This window comes from Myotis daubentonii, chromosome 6 (genome assembly GCF_963259705.1).
Source record: "Myotis daubentonii chromosome 6, mMyoDau2.1, whole genome shotgun sequence".
Taxonomy (NCBI): Eukaryota; Metazoa; Chordata; class Mammalia; order Chiroptera; family Vespertilionidae; genus Myotis; species Myotis daubentonii.
This window is the reverse complement of record NC_081845.1, coordinates 9,090,910-9,111,031: the sequence shown is the minus strand read 5'-3', so window position 1 is coordinate 9,111,031 and position 20,122 is coordinate 9,090,910. Positions and strand designations below refer to the sequence as shown.

Genomic DNA, 20,122 nt, shown 5'->3' with positions numbered 1-20,122 from the left:
CTCCTGGCTCCATAGATCTGTTGTTTATGCTTATAGCTTTGTCCTTTCCAAAATGTCTTAGAAATGAAATCATACAATACACATCTTTGGAGATCGGCTTCTTTCACTTAGCGTAATGCCCTTGAGATTCATCTATGTTACTGTTTGTATCAGGATTTCAAGAGACTCTGAGCCATTCGGCTGTAAAAACGAGCCATGGTTTGAGAATGTTGGGACCTAAATGTTTTTGAGCTGGAAAGAGTAATAATCAGTTTCTACAAATTCTCTGGGGAATTCATTATTTTATTTGTTTCACAATTATTTACTGAGCAACAATTAAGTCTTAGGTACTGTTTTCAGTGTTGGAGATATAGTAATGAACAAACTAAAAATCCATCCTCTAGGAGCTTACAGTCCAGTGAGGGGAAACAAGTCTGTGAAAGATTTCATATTAGGAAGTGATGTGTCCTGGGAAGGAGAGTGGGGGAAGAAGAGGCTATTTTCGACAGAGTGGTCAGGGAAAGCCACTGCAGCAGGTCAGATTTTATTACAGAGCCGAATAAAGTACATGAAGTAGCCATGCAGCCATCTGGGAAGTGAGAGGTCCAGCCGTAGGGAAATACGGGTGTGAAGGGCCCTGGGGTGGGCATGTGCTTGCCATGTTTCAGGAAAAAGAAGGAGGTGTGGACAGAGCGCTGGGGAGACTGGCTAGGTCAGGTGGGGTCTTGAGGACCATGGAAAGGACTTGGAGTTCTTTTTTTTTTTTTTTTTCAGAGAGGAAGGGAGAAGGAGAGGAATAGAGAGTTAGGAACACTCATGAGAGAGAAACATCGATTCAGCTGCTTCCTGCACACTCCCTACTGGGGATGTGCCTGCAACCAAGATACGTGCCCTTGGCCGGAATCGAACCTGGCACCCTTCAGTCCGCAGGCCGACACTCCATCCACTGAGCCAAACCGGTCAGGGCAAGGACTTGGAGTTTTTATTCCAGGTGTGATGGGCAGCCTTTCCCAGTGAGGCCTTTCCCAACCTACTAGCATTGTCAGGAACTTTTACATGGTAATTGTGGCTGATTTACCAGGGGAAATAAAGGCAGTGTGCACTCATGAACCAGTGTGCGGAGTCAATGATGAAACCTACGGACATCTGTGCCTGGGTAGGCTGAGGTGTTCGCTTCTTCAAAAGATGATTAGCTGTGCACTTGGCTTCCTGTATCTTGCTTCTTCCTTTTCTTTCTCTTTTATTAGAGGCAGTTTTATAGACCAAGGAAATTTATGGCTAGTAATGCAAGCTTTAAAAGAGGGTATTTTAATTGAGGTCATATCAGTGAATCAGCAGAAGATAAAATCTCTTTCCAAAAATTAGACTATTTTGGTGATGTTGTTGAGAGAGGAGTAGATGAGGATCACTTTATAGGTATGTATAGGGTTGGCTCAACCTCAATTAGTAATAAAAGGTAGCCTGGTCTGAATCAAGAAAGCCACTGCAGTGTTTTTGAAGACTTTTGTGAAAACCTCAGCGGGCAGTTAGAATCAGTCCCAAGAAGCCAAAGCAGTGCATGAGGAACAGTCTTCGCTCTCAACTTCCACAGACTTTTTTTTTTATTTTTTAAACAAGGATTATTTGTTGCTTTTTGAAAGAAAGCTGGCATCATTTGAAAAGAAACCTAAAGCATGTCTAAAGTGGGGTTAGGAAAATCCCACACTCCCCCACCCAAAGCCATAAGATTTTCCAAAATAATAAGGACATTTAAAAGATCCAGAAGAAACTGGGTGTTGCTTAATTTAGAAACCGCATTTGCTTTTAAAAGTTGATTTTAATGGAATGTTTGGCAAATTATCATATTTTGGGGTGGAATTTTTAACATTGGTCCTTCAAAAACTTCAACTTGTGGGAGCAAAAACGAACCTGAAGAAAAAAAAAGCCTTTATTTTTCAGCTCTGTCTTAGAGTAGTCCTGCCTGGACATACCGTGACCTCAGGGGCCCCTGGGCCTCTGCTCTTGAACACTCTAGCCCAGCCGTGGGCAAACTATGGCCCGCAGGCCGGATCCGGCCCGTTTGAAATTAATAAAACTAAAAAAAAAAAAAAAAAGACCGTACCCTTTTATGTAATGATGTTTACTTTGAATTTATATTAGTTCACACAAACACTCCATCCATGCTTTTGTTCCGGCCCTCCAGTCCAGTTTAAGAACCCATTGTGGCCCTCGAGTCAAAAAGTTTGCCCACCCCTGCTCTAGCACGTCCTGTGAATGGATGAGGACTCTGAGTGAAGACGAGGTCCCTGGGGATGACTTCGTGGCCACGGGCTTGCAGGCATTGAGGGTGGAACCTTGTTCTTAAAAGATGTGAAGGTGTACTTATCAATTTAGGTGAGAAAGAAGTTGTCACAGATGGACAAGACATTAACATTGGAGGCCCATCACTTTCCCCCCGAGCCTCCACTGCGCATTGGCCTCACCTGTGATTATCAAATTCTTTTTTGTATATGCGCTAATGTGTTCAGTGAAGCACAGTGCTTTCCTGGCTGGGAAATAGTGTCTTTATAAGGTGTTTGCATATCTCTGCTTTGGCTTAATCAAAGGAGGCCAGTTGATTCCTAAGTTCTTGGAGATGAGGCAGCTCTGTTGCTTCCAGTGACCACTGCACCCTCTTTCTCACATTCTCATTTTCCGAAGGTATGGAACATGCTTTAAGAATTTGTTCTCATATGCTGAGTAGTCAAAGAACAACAACAAACTTTTTTAAGCCTGTGATCTTCCAAAGTTTAGAGTAACTTAGAATAAGAATAAACACTTTGCTTTTCAAATCCTTTTTTGCAGTGTCTTGTGCGGGAATGTTCTATTCTGTGTTTGAGAATATAATGCTAATAGCTAACACTTCTGTACATACTTTGTTCCAGATTCTGTACTAGGCACTTTATATGCATTAACGCATGCAATCCTTGCAACAACCCCGGGGTTAAGAACTGTTATTACCTCTGTAATACAGATGGGGAAGTAGGCCCAAGGAGGTGGACAAATTTTCCCAGGATCACAAGGCTAGGAAATGGCAAAGCCAGGATTTCATTCCAGGCAGCCTGGCTCCAGGATCCGGCCATTTAGCCACTGTTTGAAGGCCTCCAAGTCCAGGGATAAATTCAAGGACTTGTAGTATTTCTTATAAAGGACAAGATCTCTCACCGTAATAGTCAGTATTATTTTGTATCAGTCTAAGGTGTACATCATAGTGGTTAGACAATCATATACTTTACAAAATGTCCCCGCTGTATTTCCAGTACCCACCTGGCACCACGGGTTGGCTTTTGACTGGGAAAAACCTGCCATCATGTATCCGTTCTAATTTTTCAGTAATATATCTACCGAAGTGATGCAGCAGTGATATTCTTTCAATATTGTAAACCTCTCTTTTAAAGATGGCATTGCTTTATGATCACCACAAATATTTTTGTAAGCATCATGGCTTCATTTTTCTTCAAAGAATTTCATAATCTCTTTGATGCTTCCGAAAGTATTATGCACAAGAAATTTTGACCCCTGCCTCTTTTTGCTGATACTATTAATTTTATTTTAAAAACCACACTGAAGTACTATAGGGTAAATACATTTAAAAGTTATTATTTTTTTTTTCAAGTAACATTTGGCCTGCTTTTGAAGCATGATAAATTCTGCAAATCTTTGAACTTATTTTTACTCTTTCCTTTATTTTTTCATCACTAAAGACTTTCAGATATAGAATAAAAAATACTAGGAGGCAGAAAAAAATAACAAGATTTATAGATTTTTTTCCAGCATTCTATCATGTGTGACAAATTTCCAAAACATTGTATTAGTAGGGTGTTTTGGAAAATCTATTTTTAATTCAGGTGGATAGTTTTGAACAAGAATATATAATTAAAAAACATATTATATGGTCATATACCTGAATTGGTTGGAAGTACATTTGGCTTATACCATTTAATTATCACATTGTTAAATATTAGTCATTTAATGGCAGTTGTCACAATGAAAATATTTGTAGACTTAAACTTGCAACTCAAAGACACCAACCATTCTGTATAATAAACAAACAGAAGATCATACAAACTGCAATATGAATGTCAGGTTTAATCAGTGACAGGTTGCCATGGAATGCAGATGGTTTTTGTTCTTCATAGTAGTTATGTTCTATAAAGTTGCTCCTAACACTACTTCAGCAAATCCTGAACTATTGCTGCTGGGGGAGATACAGTGTTCGCCTTTGGTCACAGCATTTTCATTAACTGATCAATATAGAACCTTGTTCTGTGTGCATTTCTGTTTAAAGATACTTTAATATTTATTGTAGATTCAATAACGTTGAACTCACAGCCAGCAGCACTAAACCCAGGCCTCAGTGCAGCTTCTCTAACACACTGTTTTCTCCATGACATACATCGCAGCCTTATTATGCTTAGGAACACTAGCCAGAACTTCAGCACTAAGAATGGAGTCATTTTAAACAGTGAAATCACCCCCTCCCGCAGAAAAAGCACAAAAATGCAAAAAAAGAAGTTGCACTTAATAGACCTTGAACCAGACCCTTGTTTACAGTAGAAACTGAAACCAGAAGGCAGAGTGTCGCCTTGTGGGACCTCAGCTGGGGACGTGCATGCCGATGACTCAGATCTCTCACCACTCTGTGCATCGGCGATTGACCGAGAAAGCATTGTTGAGTATTGGCCTGGGAGTTGCAATTAAATTTCAGTGAGTAGGTGAATTCACAAGTATGGAATTCACAAAGATATGTGCTGATCAGAAACCCATTTTTTTTTAAATTTAGAAACTTAAGTTGCTCTATTTTATTAAGTTTTGTTTACTTTTTAATTACAGTTGACATTCTATATTATATTAGTTTCAGGTGTACAGCATAGTGGTTAGACATTTATATAACTTACGAAGTGAACCCCTGATGAGTCTCGCGTTCACCTGGCACCATACATAGTCATTACCATATTAGTGACTATATTTCCTAAGCTGTACTTTACATCCCCATGACTATGTTGTAACTGCCAATTTGTACTTAATCTTTTCCCCTTTTTCATCCAACCACTCAACGCCCCTCCCATCTGGTGACTGTCAGTTTGTTCTCTGTATCTATGAGTTTGTTTCTGTTTTGTGTGTTTATTTAGATTCCATATGCAAGTGAAATCATATGGTTTTTGTCTTTCTCTGTCTGACTTATTTCACTTAGCACAATACCCTTTATGTCCTCCCATGTTGTCGCAATGATAATATTTCATTCTTCTTATGCTGAGTAATAGTCCATGGTATATATGTAGTACCACAGCTTTTTTAGCCACTCATCTATTGATGGGCACTTGGTTGGCTCCCATAGCTTGGCTATTACAAATAATGCTACAGTGAACATAGGGAAGCATATATCTTTTTGAATTTGGATTTCTTTGAGTAAACACCCAGAAGTAGGATTGCTGGGTCATATGGCAGTTCTATTTTTAATTTTTTGAGGAACCTCCATACTGTTTCTTATAGTGGCTGCACCAATTTGCAGTCCCACCAACAGTGCACAAATGTTCCCCTTTCCCCACATCCTTGCCCACTTTTTCCTACTGCATAAATCCAAGCATCTGGTATATATTGAACCTTTTAGAAAAGACACTTTAGTCATATACGTTGAAAAAATGTCATGATAAGTGTATAAATCCCACATCTTTGAAAATCAACAAAAGTGTAATAAATATACAAAGAAATTTCAAAATAGCAAAAAGGTCTCTATTGTGAATGGTGGCCTTTGAAATGCAGTGCGCTGTGCAGGACACCACCTGACCAATCATATCTGTCAGTCTGGACTGAGCATGGGTTGCACAGGGTAACACACCCGGCAGAGTGGATGGGTTCAGTGTTTGAGACACTCTGGCAGTGGGATAATATCAATAACCAAGAACTTGGAGTCCTCACTTGAAAGACCTTACTGGTGTGAACATAAGCAAGCTCCCTCGCTGAACTGTAGTTTTCAATTTGTAATAAGAGGATAATAAAATCCACCCCAAAGAGTTGATTTGAGGAAGAAAATAATAACCTCTGAAAATTATTTCTTAAAAAAAAATGAGGTCTATGGTGTTAAGATTTTTCCTCTTTTCCAATAAACAGTGGGATTTCCTTGAAAGTTTTAGAACAGAGAAGTAATCTGATCAGGTTTAGAAAAACAATTCTTGCATGGGTTTGAAAATAGATTAGCTAGCTGCGAGGGGATGTGGAGGGGAGAGGAATCAAGGACGACCTTTAGGGCACTTGCTTCACCTCAGACTTCCCATAATCCTCCTGATTAGTGATTTCTTGGTTTTGTTTTGTTTTGAAGAGACACATGGGGAGGTGGTGGTTCTGACAGTTTGCCAGAAAGTGTTCTCTCCCCTTGGAATTGAAAAATGTTAATATCGATTGTCCAGTTAATCCTTCTATGTTTTTCCTAAAATATTAAACTATTTTAAACCTGAAAGTTTACAACTGAAAGCTCACTTCGGTAAGGCTATGAAGGATGGTATTATGTACAACACATCTTTTTGACTAGTTGAGGAAATGTAGATGAAAACTTGTTGAATTTAAAGTAAAATAAAGTCCAGAAAATATATATTTTCATGGATGTTTTTCAGGAAATTATATTTACTCAGCTAAAATATTTTTAAAGTACTTTCAATTTTTGATAAGGATTTTGCTCTTGAAAAGAACAACCTGTAATTTAACAATGAAACCCAAGGTCCTTGAGTTGGTAATTTTCCATGTAGCCAGGTATCAGTGGTTCTCTAAGCTTAATTATCCTATAGGAAAGTTATGAAATGGATCACATTTATTTTAGGTATAAAATCTATTGGAACAGTCATATGTATGGGGAAATAAAAGAAACTACACTTTAAAAGTAAGTGTCTGTAAATTTATGTAGATTTTTGGAAGTGACACTGGTAAATTGTTTTGCAACTAGCTGTGTTGTCTTATTAGAACAAATAAAGGGACTGGATTTGTTCTAGGACTAATTGATAAAACTAAAATCATTGCTAAAGACTCTTTTCTTCAAGAGACCAAATAGAGATCAGCAAAACTCCTGAACTAAGTCCAAGCAAGGGTTGAGAGTGGCTCTGAGGACCCTTCAGTGCTGTGTCAGTTATGGAAGCAGTAGAGTGTGGTGGTCTATATTTCACCAAAGAATCTTCCGTTAGACAACTGAAGTCGTTGTTTGCTGTCTTTGGCAGCATTTCATTCAGTTGCTAAGGAAAATATGTCAATCATAGTCGTCTAAAACCATCTGTAGACAACTAAAATGTCATAGGAGTGGTTTCAGTGACAGGTTTCTAAATATAAGTAAAAGCCCCAAAGTTGTTATCATATTGTAAGTTTTCTTATGAGAAACATGTATCCTGGCAAGACAAGCAAGCAAACAAGAAAGCCCCGAAATAAAAGCCCAAGGGCCAGAAGAGAGATGGTCTTCGCTGCCTCTCCCAGCTACGCAGGAGGCATTTTTATCTGGTCTCTGATATGTTTGTGTAACACACATGTCAGCGAGCCAGCTTCATAAACATATTTCAGGATAAAATTTAACATGATAGCAGAATGAGCTGGAAATTCTGGCTTCAGCTGGATATGCGCAGGGCTCCCTGTTCCCAAACTGTAAAATTTGTTTGCTTTCCCCTATCAGCGCCTCAGACTAAATTTGTCCCAAATTGAACTCTCTCTTCTGTCTCCACTGCTTTATCTCCTCGCTGCCTTTCAGGCCTCAGCAGGCTTCCAGGCGGTTGGGAACCTCAGACCCAGGTTGATTCCACCTCGAAATCGTCCCCTTCCCACCGTCACTACCGCCACTCGCACCTGTCCCTGCTCTCACCTGGCCTGTGACAGCCCTTCCTGCAGGCCTGCTCATTCTCCCCGTCTTCTCCAACACCCCCCCCACCCCACCCCCAAAGGTTGCCCTGCCATCTTCCTTTGGGTCCGCATTCATAATGTTGCTCATCAAATGGTTGGCTAGCAGAAGAGTTCCTGCCCCCCATGGTCCAAACTCAGCCTGGCGTCCAATGAGGAACATCCCTCTTCCATAAAGAAGCAGTTGGAGGTGTATTTGGTCCCACAGCCGGTAGCTTCCTGAGCGGAGGCATTATGGGTCATCATATGTTGCCCACACGAGCGGTTTGGGGAGAAATCTGGCTGGAGCATCTGCATTTTTACTTCCCTTCCTGCTTAAACTGTCATCATACGCAGGGTTTCCCCCACTGCCGGCCTGTATGCGCTACCATCATAGTGCAGGCTAGTCCCAAAGTGTCCCCTCCGGGGTCCACGCAGACACACATCCACACCCAGAGTGCTCTTTCTCGGCTCTCCAAGGCACACCACCAGTTGCTGCCTTGAAGAGTCACGTGGCTCATGTCTTAATGTCCCAGAAAGTTCAAAGGCATCTGGGCAGGGGTCAGGCCAATCACTTTTTCTGTTGCTACTCAACACGAAAGTACACTTCTTGCACTAGAGAAAAACCTGTTTAGCACCGATTAACATTTTTCTCTATTGTGTGTGTTTTTTCAGCTTTATTGAGGTATAACCGACAGATGAAATGGTAAGATATGTAAAATGTGCATAGTGATGACTTGAGATGCATTGTGGAAGGATTCCTCCCATCCACTTAATAAACACGTCCGTCATCAACACCAATGTTTTAAGCCTGCGAAGTCATATGTTCTGTTGCCATGAAGAAGAGTGATAAGGTTGACCGGAATGACTAGACTTAGACTTTATAAAATTGAATTCTAAAACAGTCAGATGTCGAGTTAACAGAGAAGGGACTTTCTCAGGGTGGTTCTCTTTCAGGGGCCTTGAGTTTCACCAGCAGTTGTGACATGTCTCCTCTAGTGGTGCCATTTCATTGACAATTTAACAAACTCATTGTGATTCTGCTGCAAAGAGAAAGTGCAACCTGGAAACATTTACTACAAACCATACTATTAATAGTTTCCACTAAGGACTTTTTTCCTTTTTTAAAGAACTGCGTGAAGTGAAAGCATTGAGGTGATTCTGGTGTGGGTATGTGGCAATGTTGCTGTAAAATCAAAAGCCTTTGTCAAGGCCAAGGAATTCTCAGACTTACAGTGGATGCTTGTAGGTGATTGCTGGGATGGAATCCAAGAAAAGCTGCCTCGTGTCTGAGTTTGAACTGGGCAAAGTCAGGTGAATGTGGGTTCCATCTTTAGCTTCTGCCACAAATTGTGGGGTTGCTCACCTTCTCTGTGCTTGAGTCTTACGGTCTGGGGTCTGACCCTTTGTCTCTGCTGAGCTGTACACCCTTGGACAATACATTTTCTTTCCCTGGGACCGGTAACTCATCTTAAAAAGACCCAATCCTAATATCCACTTCATAATCTTGTTTTAGTTGAGGTCAGCCATGGGAAACACAGAACAGCTCTTAAAAGAACGCACGTGTTTCGTGAGAAGCTAAGGCTGTTACTAACAGAGTTGCGATTAGGTGCGTTTCCCGCAGCCTTGCTGGGAAGGTTAAGTGAGAGCACGCCCACCAGGACGGGCCGCACAATCAGGGGAGCCCAAACCCAATGAAAACGCACTGCGCTCGCTCGGTTCCCAGATCAGCAGAACTTCAATCCTTAACCAGCGCCGCCCCTCCCCCGGCTCCCCGCAACCGCACAGGCTTCGAGCCCACGAGCTTGGAGCTTGGAGCAGAAGCATTTGCACACAGTAAGTGCTACATAATTGCTCCTTCACCTTTGCGTCTACACGCGCCTCCACCTCGCGCACGCCAGCACCGCTCACACGGGCCACTGGCTGTCACTTGTCCCCCAACACAAGCGGAATCTCGGTGAAGATCACCTCCAACCCCGCTGTCCCCCAGGCGCTCTGGCAGGTGTCCGTCGCTCAGCCAAGCCTCGGCCTGGCCAGATGGGGCCCTGGAAGCCAGGAGACACCCTCGGGAGGATTGGGGTCGACCCCGGGTGCTCGGGCGGAAGGCAGCCGGGGTCACCAGGGCGCCGCCGGCGCCCGGTCTCGCTGTCGCCCGCGTGTTTACCGGTTGCCCCGGGAGACGCGCCACCCGCTCCCCGCGCCGCAGCCTTGCTCTGGAGTCGGGCCGTGCGCGCCTCGGGCTCGGGTCGGCATGAGCCGGGGAGCATCCTCCGGCCGCCCCAGGCGCCTGGACCCGACCGGCGATGACTCGTCGCCCGCGCCCGAGGTACGGTCCCAGCCGCGGGTGCGCGCGGGGGTGGCGGGCCGCCTCTCGCTGCGCGGGGAGAGCCCCGGGCGTGGAGGCCCCGCGCGCGAACTTCGCGGGGAGGTCGGAGTCGGTGCGTTCTGCCCTGCACGTGGACTGGAATTGCCAGCGGGCGGTTCATCTTAGGAAGTTCGGGGCTCGGCCTGAGTCTGTGGAGTGCGTCTGAGTTTAGGTTGTACCAGTTTGCTTCTCTGACCTTTTTGTTTGAACAGTGTGTCCCTCTCCTGTAGACCCTCCCAACACCCCCGCTCCCCCCCGCCCCCGATAGCAAATAATACTTTCATTTACCTTACACTACTTAGCTACTAAGACATGATTTAGAGCAATTTCTTTAAAATCGGGTGGGGTAGGGTTAATCTCAGTCCTGAGCAAGGTCTCTGTCCTTTCGGTTGCTAATCACCCCAGGCATGTTGTTAATTCAGTTGTCATTGGATTCATTTACTTGTTAATTTCCCAGCAGGTACTTAGGGTAATTTTCAGGCATCAGGTATGTAATCACACACACACACACACACACCCATCCCTGGCTCAGCCTATGTTATCTCTCTCTCTCTCTCTCTCTCTCTCTCTCTCTCTCTCTCTCTCTCTCTCTCTCTCTCTCACACACACACACACACACACACACACACACACACGACTGGCTCAGCCTAGGTTAGTTCCCTTCTGGACGTGGCATCAGGATCCCATCAAGCACAGTGTGTGTCGGTGGTGGTTGCTGGAGACCGGGGAGCTGTGTTCAGCTGAATTTCTAACACGGAGATGTTCTCAGCTTAGCCACACTGACCACAAAAATCCCTGGGGACGCTCTTACATTCAGAACATGGAGCGGGTTCTCCAACATGCTACAGGACTGCTAATATTCCGCTGTGAATGTTGCCTTAGTGTCATCTGCCCTATGTGCAGATTTCTCTGATTCTTGGCATGTTTGTGGAAAACTAATACTTGTACAAATGAAACTATTTTTTCTTCCATTTTATATATGCATATTTTATCCCAGTGTGGTGTCCTCTGTGAGTTAAGAATGTCGGCCCATGCATAATTATGTAATATTTTTTATATTATTTATATTTGTTTGGTGAACCAATTGAAAGTAAATTACAGACATCATGGCCCTTTATCTCTAAATACTCTAGTGCAGTGGTAGGCAAACTGTGGCTCGGCAAATCGTGGCTCGCGAGCCACATGCTGCTCTTTGGCCCCTGAGTGTGGCTCTTCCACAAAATACCGACTTCTGCGCATGGGCCACGAAGTTTCAGTCGCACTGTACGTGTGCGCCTGCACGTGGTATTTTGTGGAAAAGCCACACTCAAGAGGCCAAAGAGCGGCATGTGGCTCGCGAGCAGCAGTTTGCCGACCACGGCTCTAGTGTATCTTTCTTAAGAACACAATATAATGATCAAATTTAGGATGCTTAACCTTGTTGCAATACTATTATCTAATGTACACTATCTACTAAAATTTTGCCAATTGTCCCAATAATGCTGTTTACTGCAAATTCTTTTTTTTATTTCAGGACCAGACTTTGCACTTCGTTGTTATGTGTCTTTAGTCTCTGTAACCTGGAATAGCCAGTCCCTCCACCTTTCTTTGTCTTAGATGAGGTAGGTTTTGCAGAGTCTGGTCATTAGTTTTGTAGAATAGGTTTTCCTGACTGTGTTCCATGTTGAGGTTTTGGGAAGAGCAGTGTGTAAGTGATGTGGCTCACTCAGTGCATCACACCGGGCAGCACATGCCGGCAGTTTGTCCCACTGTTGGTGATGTTTCTAATGAGTTCTATCTGCCAGAGTTTTCACTGTAAATGTGGAAAAATAAGTTTTAGCAGTAAATAAGTGATCATGTTGCATAATTTTATAGATTCACATTGATATTTTTGGATACATTTTACTGTCTACATAAAGGAAAATATCCACCACACCCAAGATTTCAATTGACCTGGAAGACCTAAATATTATTGAGAATAAAAGTAGAAGCAGGAAGGCCAGCATTTATTACAATTACTTTTCCAGTTTGGAAAGTAACTTCACCTGAGACAGTCCTGTAAGTCATGTAGGCAAGACAGGAATTTCCCATTATGTAGATAATGAAATTCTTGCTTAATTAGCTAATGATGGAGTGGGGACTTAAAAATCTTTCTTTTGAAAGTTTAGTACTTTTCCTACCACTCCATGATGCACTGAAAAACAGATTAAAATTCAAAACAGGGATAGTATGTAACTATATGAAGAAGTAAAGTACTGCAGGGACTTATTCTTGGGTTCAAGCAGTCCTAGTGATATCACTTATCTGTGTGACACCCTGGGTAAAAAAATTTTACTTAATGTCTCAGAACTTTAGTTTCTTCTGAAAATGGGATCATAACATGTATCACTTAGTGCAGTTTTGGGACTTCACAGTTCAATGTAAAGCACCCACAGAGTCACAGAGTAAGTGCTTATTAATATTTACTACTATTATTCTTTTATTGATTTCAGATAGGAAGGGAGAGAATCATTGATTGGCTGCCTCCTGCATGCCCTCTACTGGGGATCGAGCCTGTAACATGGGCATGTGCCCTGACTGGGAATTGAACCCCGACCTCCTGGTTCATAGGTCTTCAGATAGAGTCACTAAAATGATACAAATTATATTTTTATTTCATAATAATAAAAAATTTCATTCATAAGAAAGTTGTAACAATTCGAAATGTATATGCATGTAAAAATATAGCCCCAAAATATATAAAATAAAAATTGACAGAAGCAAAAATCTATAAAGAGATATAGGCAAATTCATAAACAGAGCAAAACATTTTTTAACACACTTCTGTTAGTATCTGATAGATAAAAATTTGTAAAGGAGACAGTAAAAGAGCTAAAAATACAAACTTGGTTAAGCCATTGTGAGGAAAAGTACATGAAAAGTTGGGAATAAGGCTATAAAACATTGGTTCTCAACCTTCCTAATGCCGCGACCCTTTAATACAGTTCCTCATGTTGTGGTGACCCCCAGTTTCATTGTTACAAATTGAACATAATTAAAGCATAGTGATTAATCACAGAAACAATATGTAATTATATATGTGTTTTCCGATGGTCTTAGGTGACCCCTGTAAAAGGGTTGTTCGACCCCCAAAGGGGTCGCGACCCACAGGTTGAGAACCGCTGCTATAAACATTAAGAGGATGACATTTCCCCCTTGCCCAAGGAGATAAATACCTTTAGACTATGAACTAATAATTACTTGGACAAAATCCTACAAACCGTGCTCTATTGGTCAGGATTGAACTAGAAAAGTAATTAGATGTTTCCCCCTTGTTTTAAATAAAACAGGGCTTTAAGCTATCCAAAATAAATGACGACCATCTAATCATGAGAAAACACTAGACAAACCCACCTTGCAGGATTTTCCACAAATAACTGCACAAATGTCAAGGTTGCGATTGGAGGAGACATGACAACTAAGTGCATTGTGGGGGTTTAGATTGACTCCTGGACCAGAAAAAGGACATTAATGGAAACGCTGGTGGAATTTGAATAGGCCTGTATAGTTAATAGTATTGTACCAATGTTAAATTCCTGGATTTAATAAATGTACCTTAGTTATGCAAGTTATTAACCTTAGGGGCAGCTGGAAAGGATGCAGAAACTCCTTGTTCTAATTTTGCAACTTTTGTCTGTCAAAAATCATTTCAATTAAAAAGTTAAAAAATTAATAACCAGCTAATTTATTTACACACCCAATCTTATTTAACTGCAACACTTGGTTTCTCTTGGTATCTAATTATTCCTGGACCATCTGGCTTTAGAATGAAGCATGCGAGAAAGCATTAAAAAAAACAGGAAGAAGCAAAGAACTTTTGAACACCAATCAGAGAGCAGGTTTTCCTTTGTGTCTTTTTAAAAAGGTTGTGTGTGATTTACTTAATGTTGGTAAGTATAACGTGTAGCCTTTCTGAAACAATAGTGAATGCTTCTTAGTTTGTACTTGCATTAAGTTGACTAAAGACTTACTTTTTCTGTGTTCAAGGACAACTTAAATTTTTTTAATTGAAAAAGAGAGTAACATTTGCTGCACAGGAATTATTTACACTTTGTCCTTTAACCAAGGTTTCTTTTTCCTTTGTTTCACTTCCAATTTTTTTCCCTTTGAAATTGTTGCTTTGATCTGAGGCAGAGAAGTTCAAATGCATTGCTGAGGTTGACCAGTAGCACCGCTCTCTTACTTATACCAGCACAACTATTGATTATGGTTCTTACAGCTACATGTGTAGTGTTGAATAAACTATTTTAAATATTGTTTATAAAAATAAATATTTGAATTCTATTTCCAGGTGACTGAAATAACTTCCTTTTCATTGACTGAATTTGCCCTGTGATTTTTCCCTCTTGAACCTCCCTGTCAGTTTTGTACGGAAATGTATTTTTTAGTATATTCATGTCATCATAGTCTATCTCAATGTCTGTGCAAAGGGGAACAATTTAAGACCTTACTATAATGATCACATTTCCCTAAGTCTCTTTTACTTCAGAGTAAATGAAATAGGTAGTAGTAGAGAATTCCAAAGGAAGTCTATTTATTATTTGTGTGTTTATTTATCAATTACAGTTGACATACAATATTATTTTAGTTTCAGGTGTACAACATAGTGATTAGACATTTATATAATGACTAGGGGCCCGGTGCACGAAATTCGTGCACTGGGTGGGGGGGGGGAGGGAGTGTCCCTCAGCCTAGCCTGCCCCCTCTCACATACTGGGAAGCCCTCAGGCATTGACCCCCATCACCCTCCAATCGCAGGATCGGCCCCTTGCCCAGGCCTGACGCCTCTGGCCTAGGCATCCAGCCCGGGCAGCGGGGACCTGCAGTGGCAGTGGGGGGCGCCGCGATCGTGTGGGCTCCGCCCCTGCCCCTGCAGGAAGCCTCTGGCTGAGGCGTCCGGCCCGGGCAGCAGGGACCCACAGCTGCAGTGGCCCCACGATCGTGGGATTCGCTTTAGGCCCGGGCAAGGGACCCCTAGCTCCTGGGACTGCCAGCTTCGACCGTGCCCAGCTCCCATCGCTGGCTCCACCCCTACTTCCTGCTATCACTGGCCAGGGCGGAAAAGGCACCTGATTCTCTGCCTTTGCCCTGCCCCCCAGCTCTTAGCTCCCCCCTGGGTTTCGGATCACTGTCAGTGGCAGGGGGCTTCTTCCTGCTTTCCCTTTTGCCTCCCTGCATTGTGCCTACATATGCAAATTAACCGCCATCTTGTTGGCAGTTAACTGCCAATCTTAGTTGGCAGTTAATTTGCATATAGCCCTGATTAGCCAATGAAAAGGGTATCGCCGTACGCCAATTACCATTTTTCTCTTTTATTAGTATAGATCACCCCAATAAGTCTAGTACCCATCTGACACCATACTTCTTGGAAAAAATTCACTTTAAAGTAATTTATCAAGTGTTTTATAATTGATGAAGTGGAAAAATCCCATTTGGGAAGAGTTTTAGAATTTTTAACATGTGAAAAGACATGTTAAAGAGGATACTGATGAAGAAAATGTCCAATCTAGTTATCAGCAGAGATTTTTGTTTCCATCATTCCTCTCACAGAGCCATTCCATATGTGACAATGTTCCCAAATCTGCATTCATCATTAGCCTTAACAGTCCTACACCCAATACCTCCCATGGGGATATAGCCAATTTAAATCCTGAAATACTGCTTATCACTTAAAATAGGACCTGAAGTTAATTAATTTGCCTGTGCCTTTGTTTGCATCCAGCCTAAGAAGTTATCTTGCTAATGTGAACAGATTAAAAAATACTTCAAAGACCTTTATATTTGCCGAAACCGGTTTGGCTCAGTGGATAGAGTGTCGGCTTGTGGACTGAAGGGTCCCGGGTTCGATTCCGGTTGGGGGCATGTACCTGGGTTGCGGGCACATCCCCAGTAGGGAATGTGCGGGAGGCAGCTGATCGATGTTTCTCTCTCATCGATGTTTCTAACTCTCTATCTCTCTCCCTTCCTCTCTGTGAAAAATAAATAAAATATATTAAAAAAAAGACCTTTATATTTAATTAAAATAGAAGCTTCTAAGGTGACCCAAGTTGTACAACAGTTATGGACTTATAGAAAACAGGAGGAATCTTCCAAAAAGTGGTTGGAAAGAGATTTATGAATCTTATTGAAGTTAAATTTTTTGAACTTAACATTAGTTATGGAAATGCAACTCATTACAACAGCCAGACTTACAGGCAGCAATATTGAAGGTCATAAAGTAATTCAATTTAGGGAGAAATGATAGTTTTAACATTTAACCAGATATATATGGGACAATAACATAGTGAATAAAACACATGAGAGTCAGACAGGCTTTGGCTTGAATTCTGGCTGTGCCATTTCATTCCTTCCTTCATTTATTCCAGAGATATTTACTGACACCCAGTCAGTGGGGACACAGTGGTGAACAAAACAGGCATTTTCCTACCTCTAGGGACATTATAGCTAGTGGGGGATATATATATATATATATATGAAGTATGAATAATCATACAATTAAAAAATAGTTACTGTTGGTGATTATATGAAAGATAAGTGTTGGGAATATGAGAGCAAATAACACAAGAACCTAATTTAAATAGATTGAGAGTTTGGGAAGGTCAAGTTAAGGACTGAAAGCAGGCAATGTGATGGCTGGGTAGAGTCAGCCAGAGTAAGAGAGGTTAGCATTGAGATAAGATGAGGGGAGAGGCAAGAAGAGGAGGGAAGGAGAGCGGAGAGGAGGAGAGCCAAAAAACACAGCTGTGAGATTTGATCAAATTGCTTATCCTCTTTGAAACAGAATTTCCTTTTTATGCAATGTGGATAGTAACAGCTTCAGGTGGTTGCTCTCAGAATTAAGTGGCATTGCATTTGAATCAGGCTTAATACAGACCTAGCATAATAAGTATTTATTACCTGGTGGCTATAAATAATAATGTCTTTTTGGAGTTTGCATTCTGGTGAGGTGATAATATCTACCTCAAGAAAGGAAATAAGCAAAGAGAGGCTGATAGTTGTTTAAAGATCGTTAGAGAAAAAGTCCACACTTATGCTATTTTTAGAAACAGATTATTTACTGCAGTCACAACTGAAGGAAGAGGTAAGACAAAACATCTTAATGTTGCCTGATCAACAAGAAAACTTAAGTGACATATATCAGCAAGGTTACAGAAGAAAGATATGGAGGTTATAGAGTGCGAATTAATGTAATTTTCCATAACATACATCTGGCATGTAAACCTTGAGAACACGATTAGCTGTTAGACAAGGGTTGACAAGGACAGGAAGTTTCTAAAGAGAGGATGAGTTAAAGAAACAATTGCAAACTTATTAGCTGAGATGTTTTCATAGCAAGATACAGAGTAATCTATACAAATAGATAGCAAGGGACCTTTAGCGAGGATGAAGGCTTTTAATTTTGGTCCCTTCAAGGTAAATATTTGATAGATGTGTTAAAGTTTTCTCCTTATCTAACAAGATGTGGATGAATCATTCATGGCCTTGCCTCCCCAGTGTATCTGGGCCAACTATCTCCCATCTTCTCCAGCATCTTCTAAAGCTCATATCTACAGTATGTTCTAGGTCAGGGGTGGGCAAACTTTTTGACTCGAGGGCCACAATGGGTTCTTAAACTGGACCGGAGGGCCGGAACAAAAGCATGGATGGAGTGTTTGTGTGAAATAATATAAATTCAAAGTAAACATCATTACATAAAAGGGTACGGTCTTTTTTTTTTATTTTTTTTTTTATTCATTTCAAACGGGCCGGATCTGGCCCGCGGGCCGTAGTTTGCCCACGGCTGTTCTAGGTTGATTTCTAGCTAGGGCTAATTTAAAAAATATGCATTATTTTCTACTTTTACAAGAGGGGAGTGAAATTCCACCTATACTTGTCCCAACATGCCTTTGTTTAGCAGTAGTAAGGAGTTATTATAATAAAGTAAGTAAGTTTGGCCAGGTGTTTTTATCTTTGATATGCTAACCCTAAACTGTGAGCAGAGAGGAAGAAGCCTTTGCATTCTGTTCATTCATCTACTCATCCACCCGTGTCCACCCCTCTATCATCCATCCATCATTCATTCATTTGTTTCACAAACATTGGAAGGGTATCTATTGAAAAGACATTGATAGGGGTGTTCAGCATGTGTAGGCAAATGCTTGGTGCTAGGGATACAAATATAATCGATTCTCTGTTTTGTCCTGAAACCCACAACCTTGTAGCTGAATCATTCACCTGTTTATATCCAGCATGTATTTCATGAGTGCCTACTCTGTGCCAGTAAAAACAGACACAGGGCCTGTCCTCATGGAGCGTACATGAGTGGTAGACATAATCTAGTGTGGAAGGGACGGGCTGTGCTTTCTAAAATGGGCTTGTGGCTACAGAGGGCATGCACCATGATTAATGGGAGGTGCAGGAAGGAAACATTTGAATTTTTATTTATCTTCATCTCAGCTTCATATTTTTGATATACTATTTGGTAATGTGCCTAGTATATACAGTAGTACACGTGTACCAATTATTCATAAATAATATTTGAGTTTATTCCACCAATCCATACTCATAAGCTTTCATACTCATAAGCTTTCATAAACAAAAGCATTTGCAGGCCTCAGGTAAAAGGATGGATGTGGGATCAGCTCGACCTGTGAGTTTGAGGTTGGTTTCCGTCGCTGCCTGCCTGTGGGCCGTTGGCCAGCGCTGAGCTCCTCATCCTTCACAAGAATTGATCTCAGGATTGAGTGCAGTAACGTTAGTGAAGTGCTTATGTTGTGTCTGTTATACCAAGTCCTCAAAAAATGACTGTTAATATTATTATTATTCATGTGATAAATATTAAAATTAAGGCATCTTCAAGGTTATATAAAAAATATTGAGACGGGACTGATGAAGCAATGACTCTTAATGTCATAAATTATTGGTGGGGATGTAACTTGGTGCTACTTTATGTGTAATATGTACCAAGATCCTTAAAAATTTTAAGTCACTTTAACCCAGTTGTCTCCCAGGAATTTATTCTAAAGAAAAAATTGGAAATTTCAACACATTTATGATAGTGACAGATTGGAAAAAGAACTAAATGTCCAAAGGTAGAATGGTCAGATTAATTTACAGCTTTATAATGGAATATTGTGCATCTCTTAACGTTTTAGAGACTAGTGGGAACATATTCATATTTAGCGAAGAAGATAGGATACAAAGTTATAGCGTGGCCCCAATTATGTTTTCTTTTCTTTTTTTTTTTTAAACACACACTATTGCATCAGTCTACACTTAATTTTGGATGAAGTTTTGGCAGAACCATTTTCAATCCTGATGTGGAAATGCTTTAAAAGTATTAAATCAGCTTAGGATATATGACATTTGAGAGCTTGGTAAGTTGGTTAGATATATGAGGTCGCTAGTCTCGCCTAACAGGACGTATTTCACTGGTCTCAGCAGGAAGCTGGGTCCAGATGATGAGGAATGCAGGCTTCAAACCCGGACAAGAGGTCCCAAAAATGTGTTTCTGATATTAACTTAGTTAATGTTGTCAAATGATATTCAGAGGATCGGCCAATGAACAGGCATTAATTCCTTCTATGCTCTACTTCCAAATTATCCTAGAAAAGCCAGAACCCTGGGGAGATGTCTGCTTGGACTCCATGGTTTTGATCTTGCTACGGAAGTGTTTTTGCTGAACAAGGACTTAGCATTACTCGTTGGATTACTTCTCGGGTTTTGAAATATTGTCATGATTTCCTGTAGTGAGTAGGTGTGCTGTTACTCAACGTGTGTTAGCTTTACCCTGTGGATTGTGTGACCCATGTTGATCTGCTTGGAAGGTCAAACTGTGGCCCACCTCTAGCAAGAGCTCAGCACCAAGAGCATTTATCAGACACTTGCTTCTTATTCTTAGCTCTCAAGTTTTTT

At 41.3% G+C, this 20,122-nt stretch overlaps 1 protein-coding gene across 1 annotated transcript in view; it reads left to right on the top strand.

Moving 5' to 3' along the window:
• The first annotated feature begins 9,795 nt into the window (after positions 1-9,795).
• LOC132236652 (coiled-coil domain-containing protein 170-like) overlaps positions 9,796-20,122 on the top strand; it is a 62,669-nt gene continuing 52,342 nt past the window's right edge. Inside the window, exon 1 of the mRNA XM_059699739.1 lies at positions 9,796-10,171. Coding sequence (XP_059555722.1) covers positions 10,097-10,171 — 75 coding nt within the window. The 5' untranslated portion in view covers positions 9,796-10,096. The remainder of the gene's footprint in view (positions 10,172-20,122) is intronic.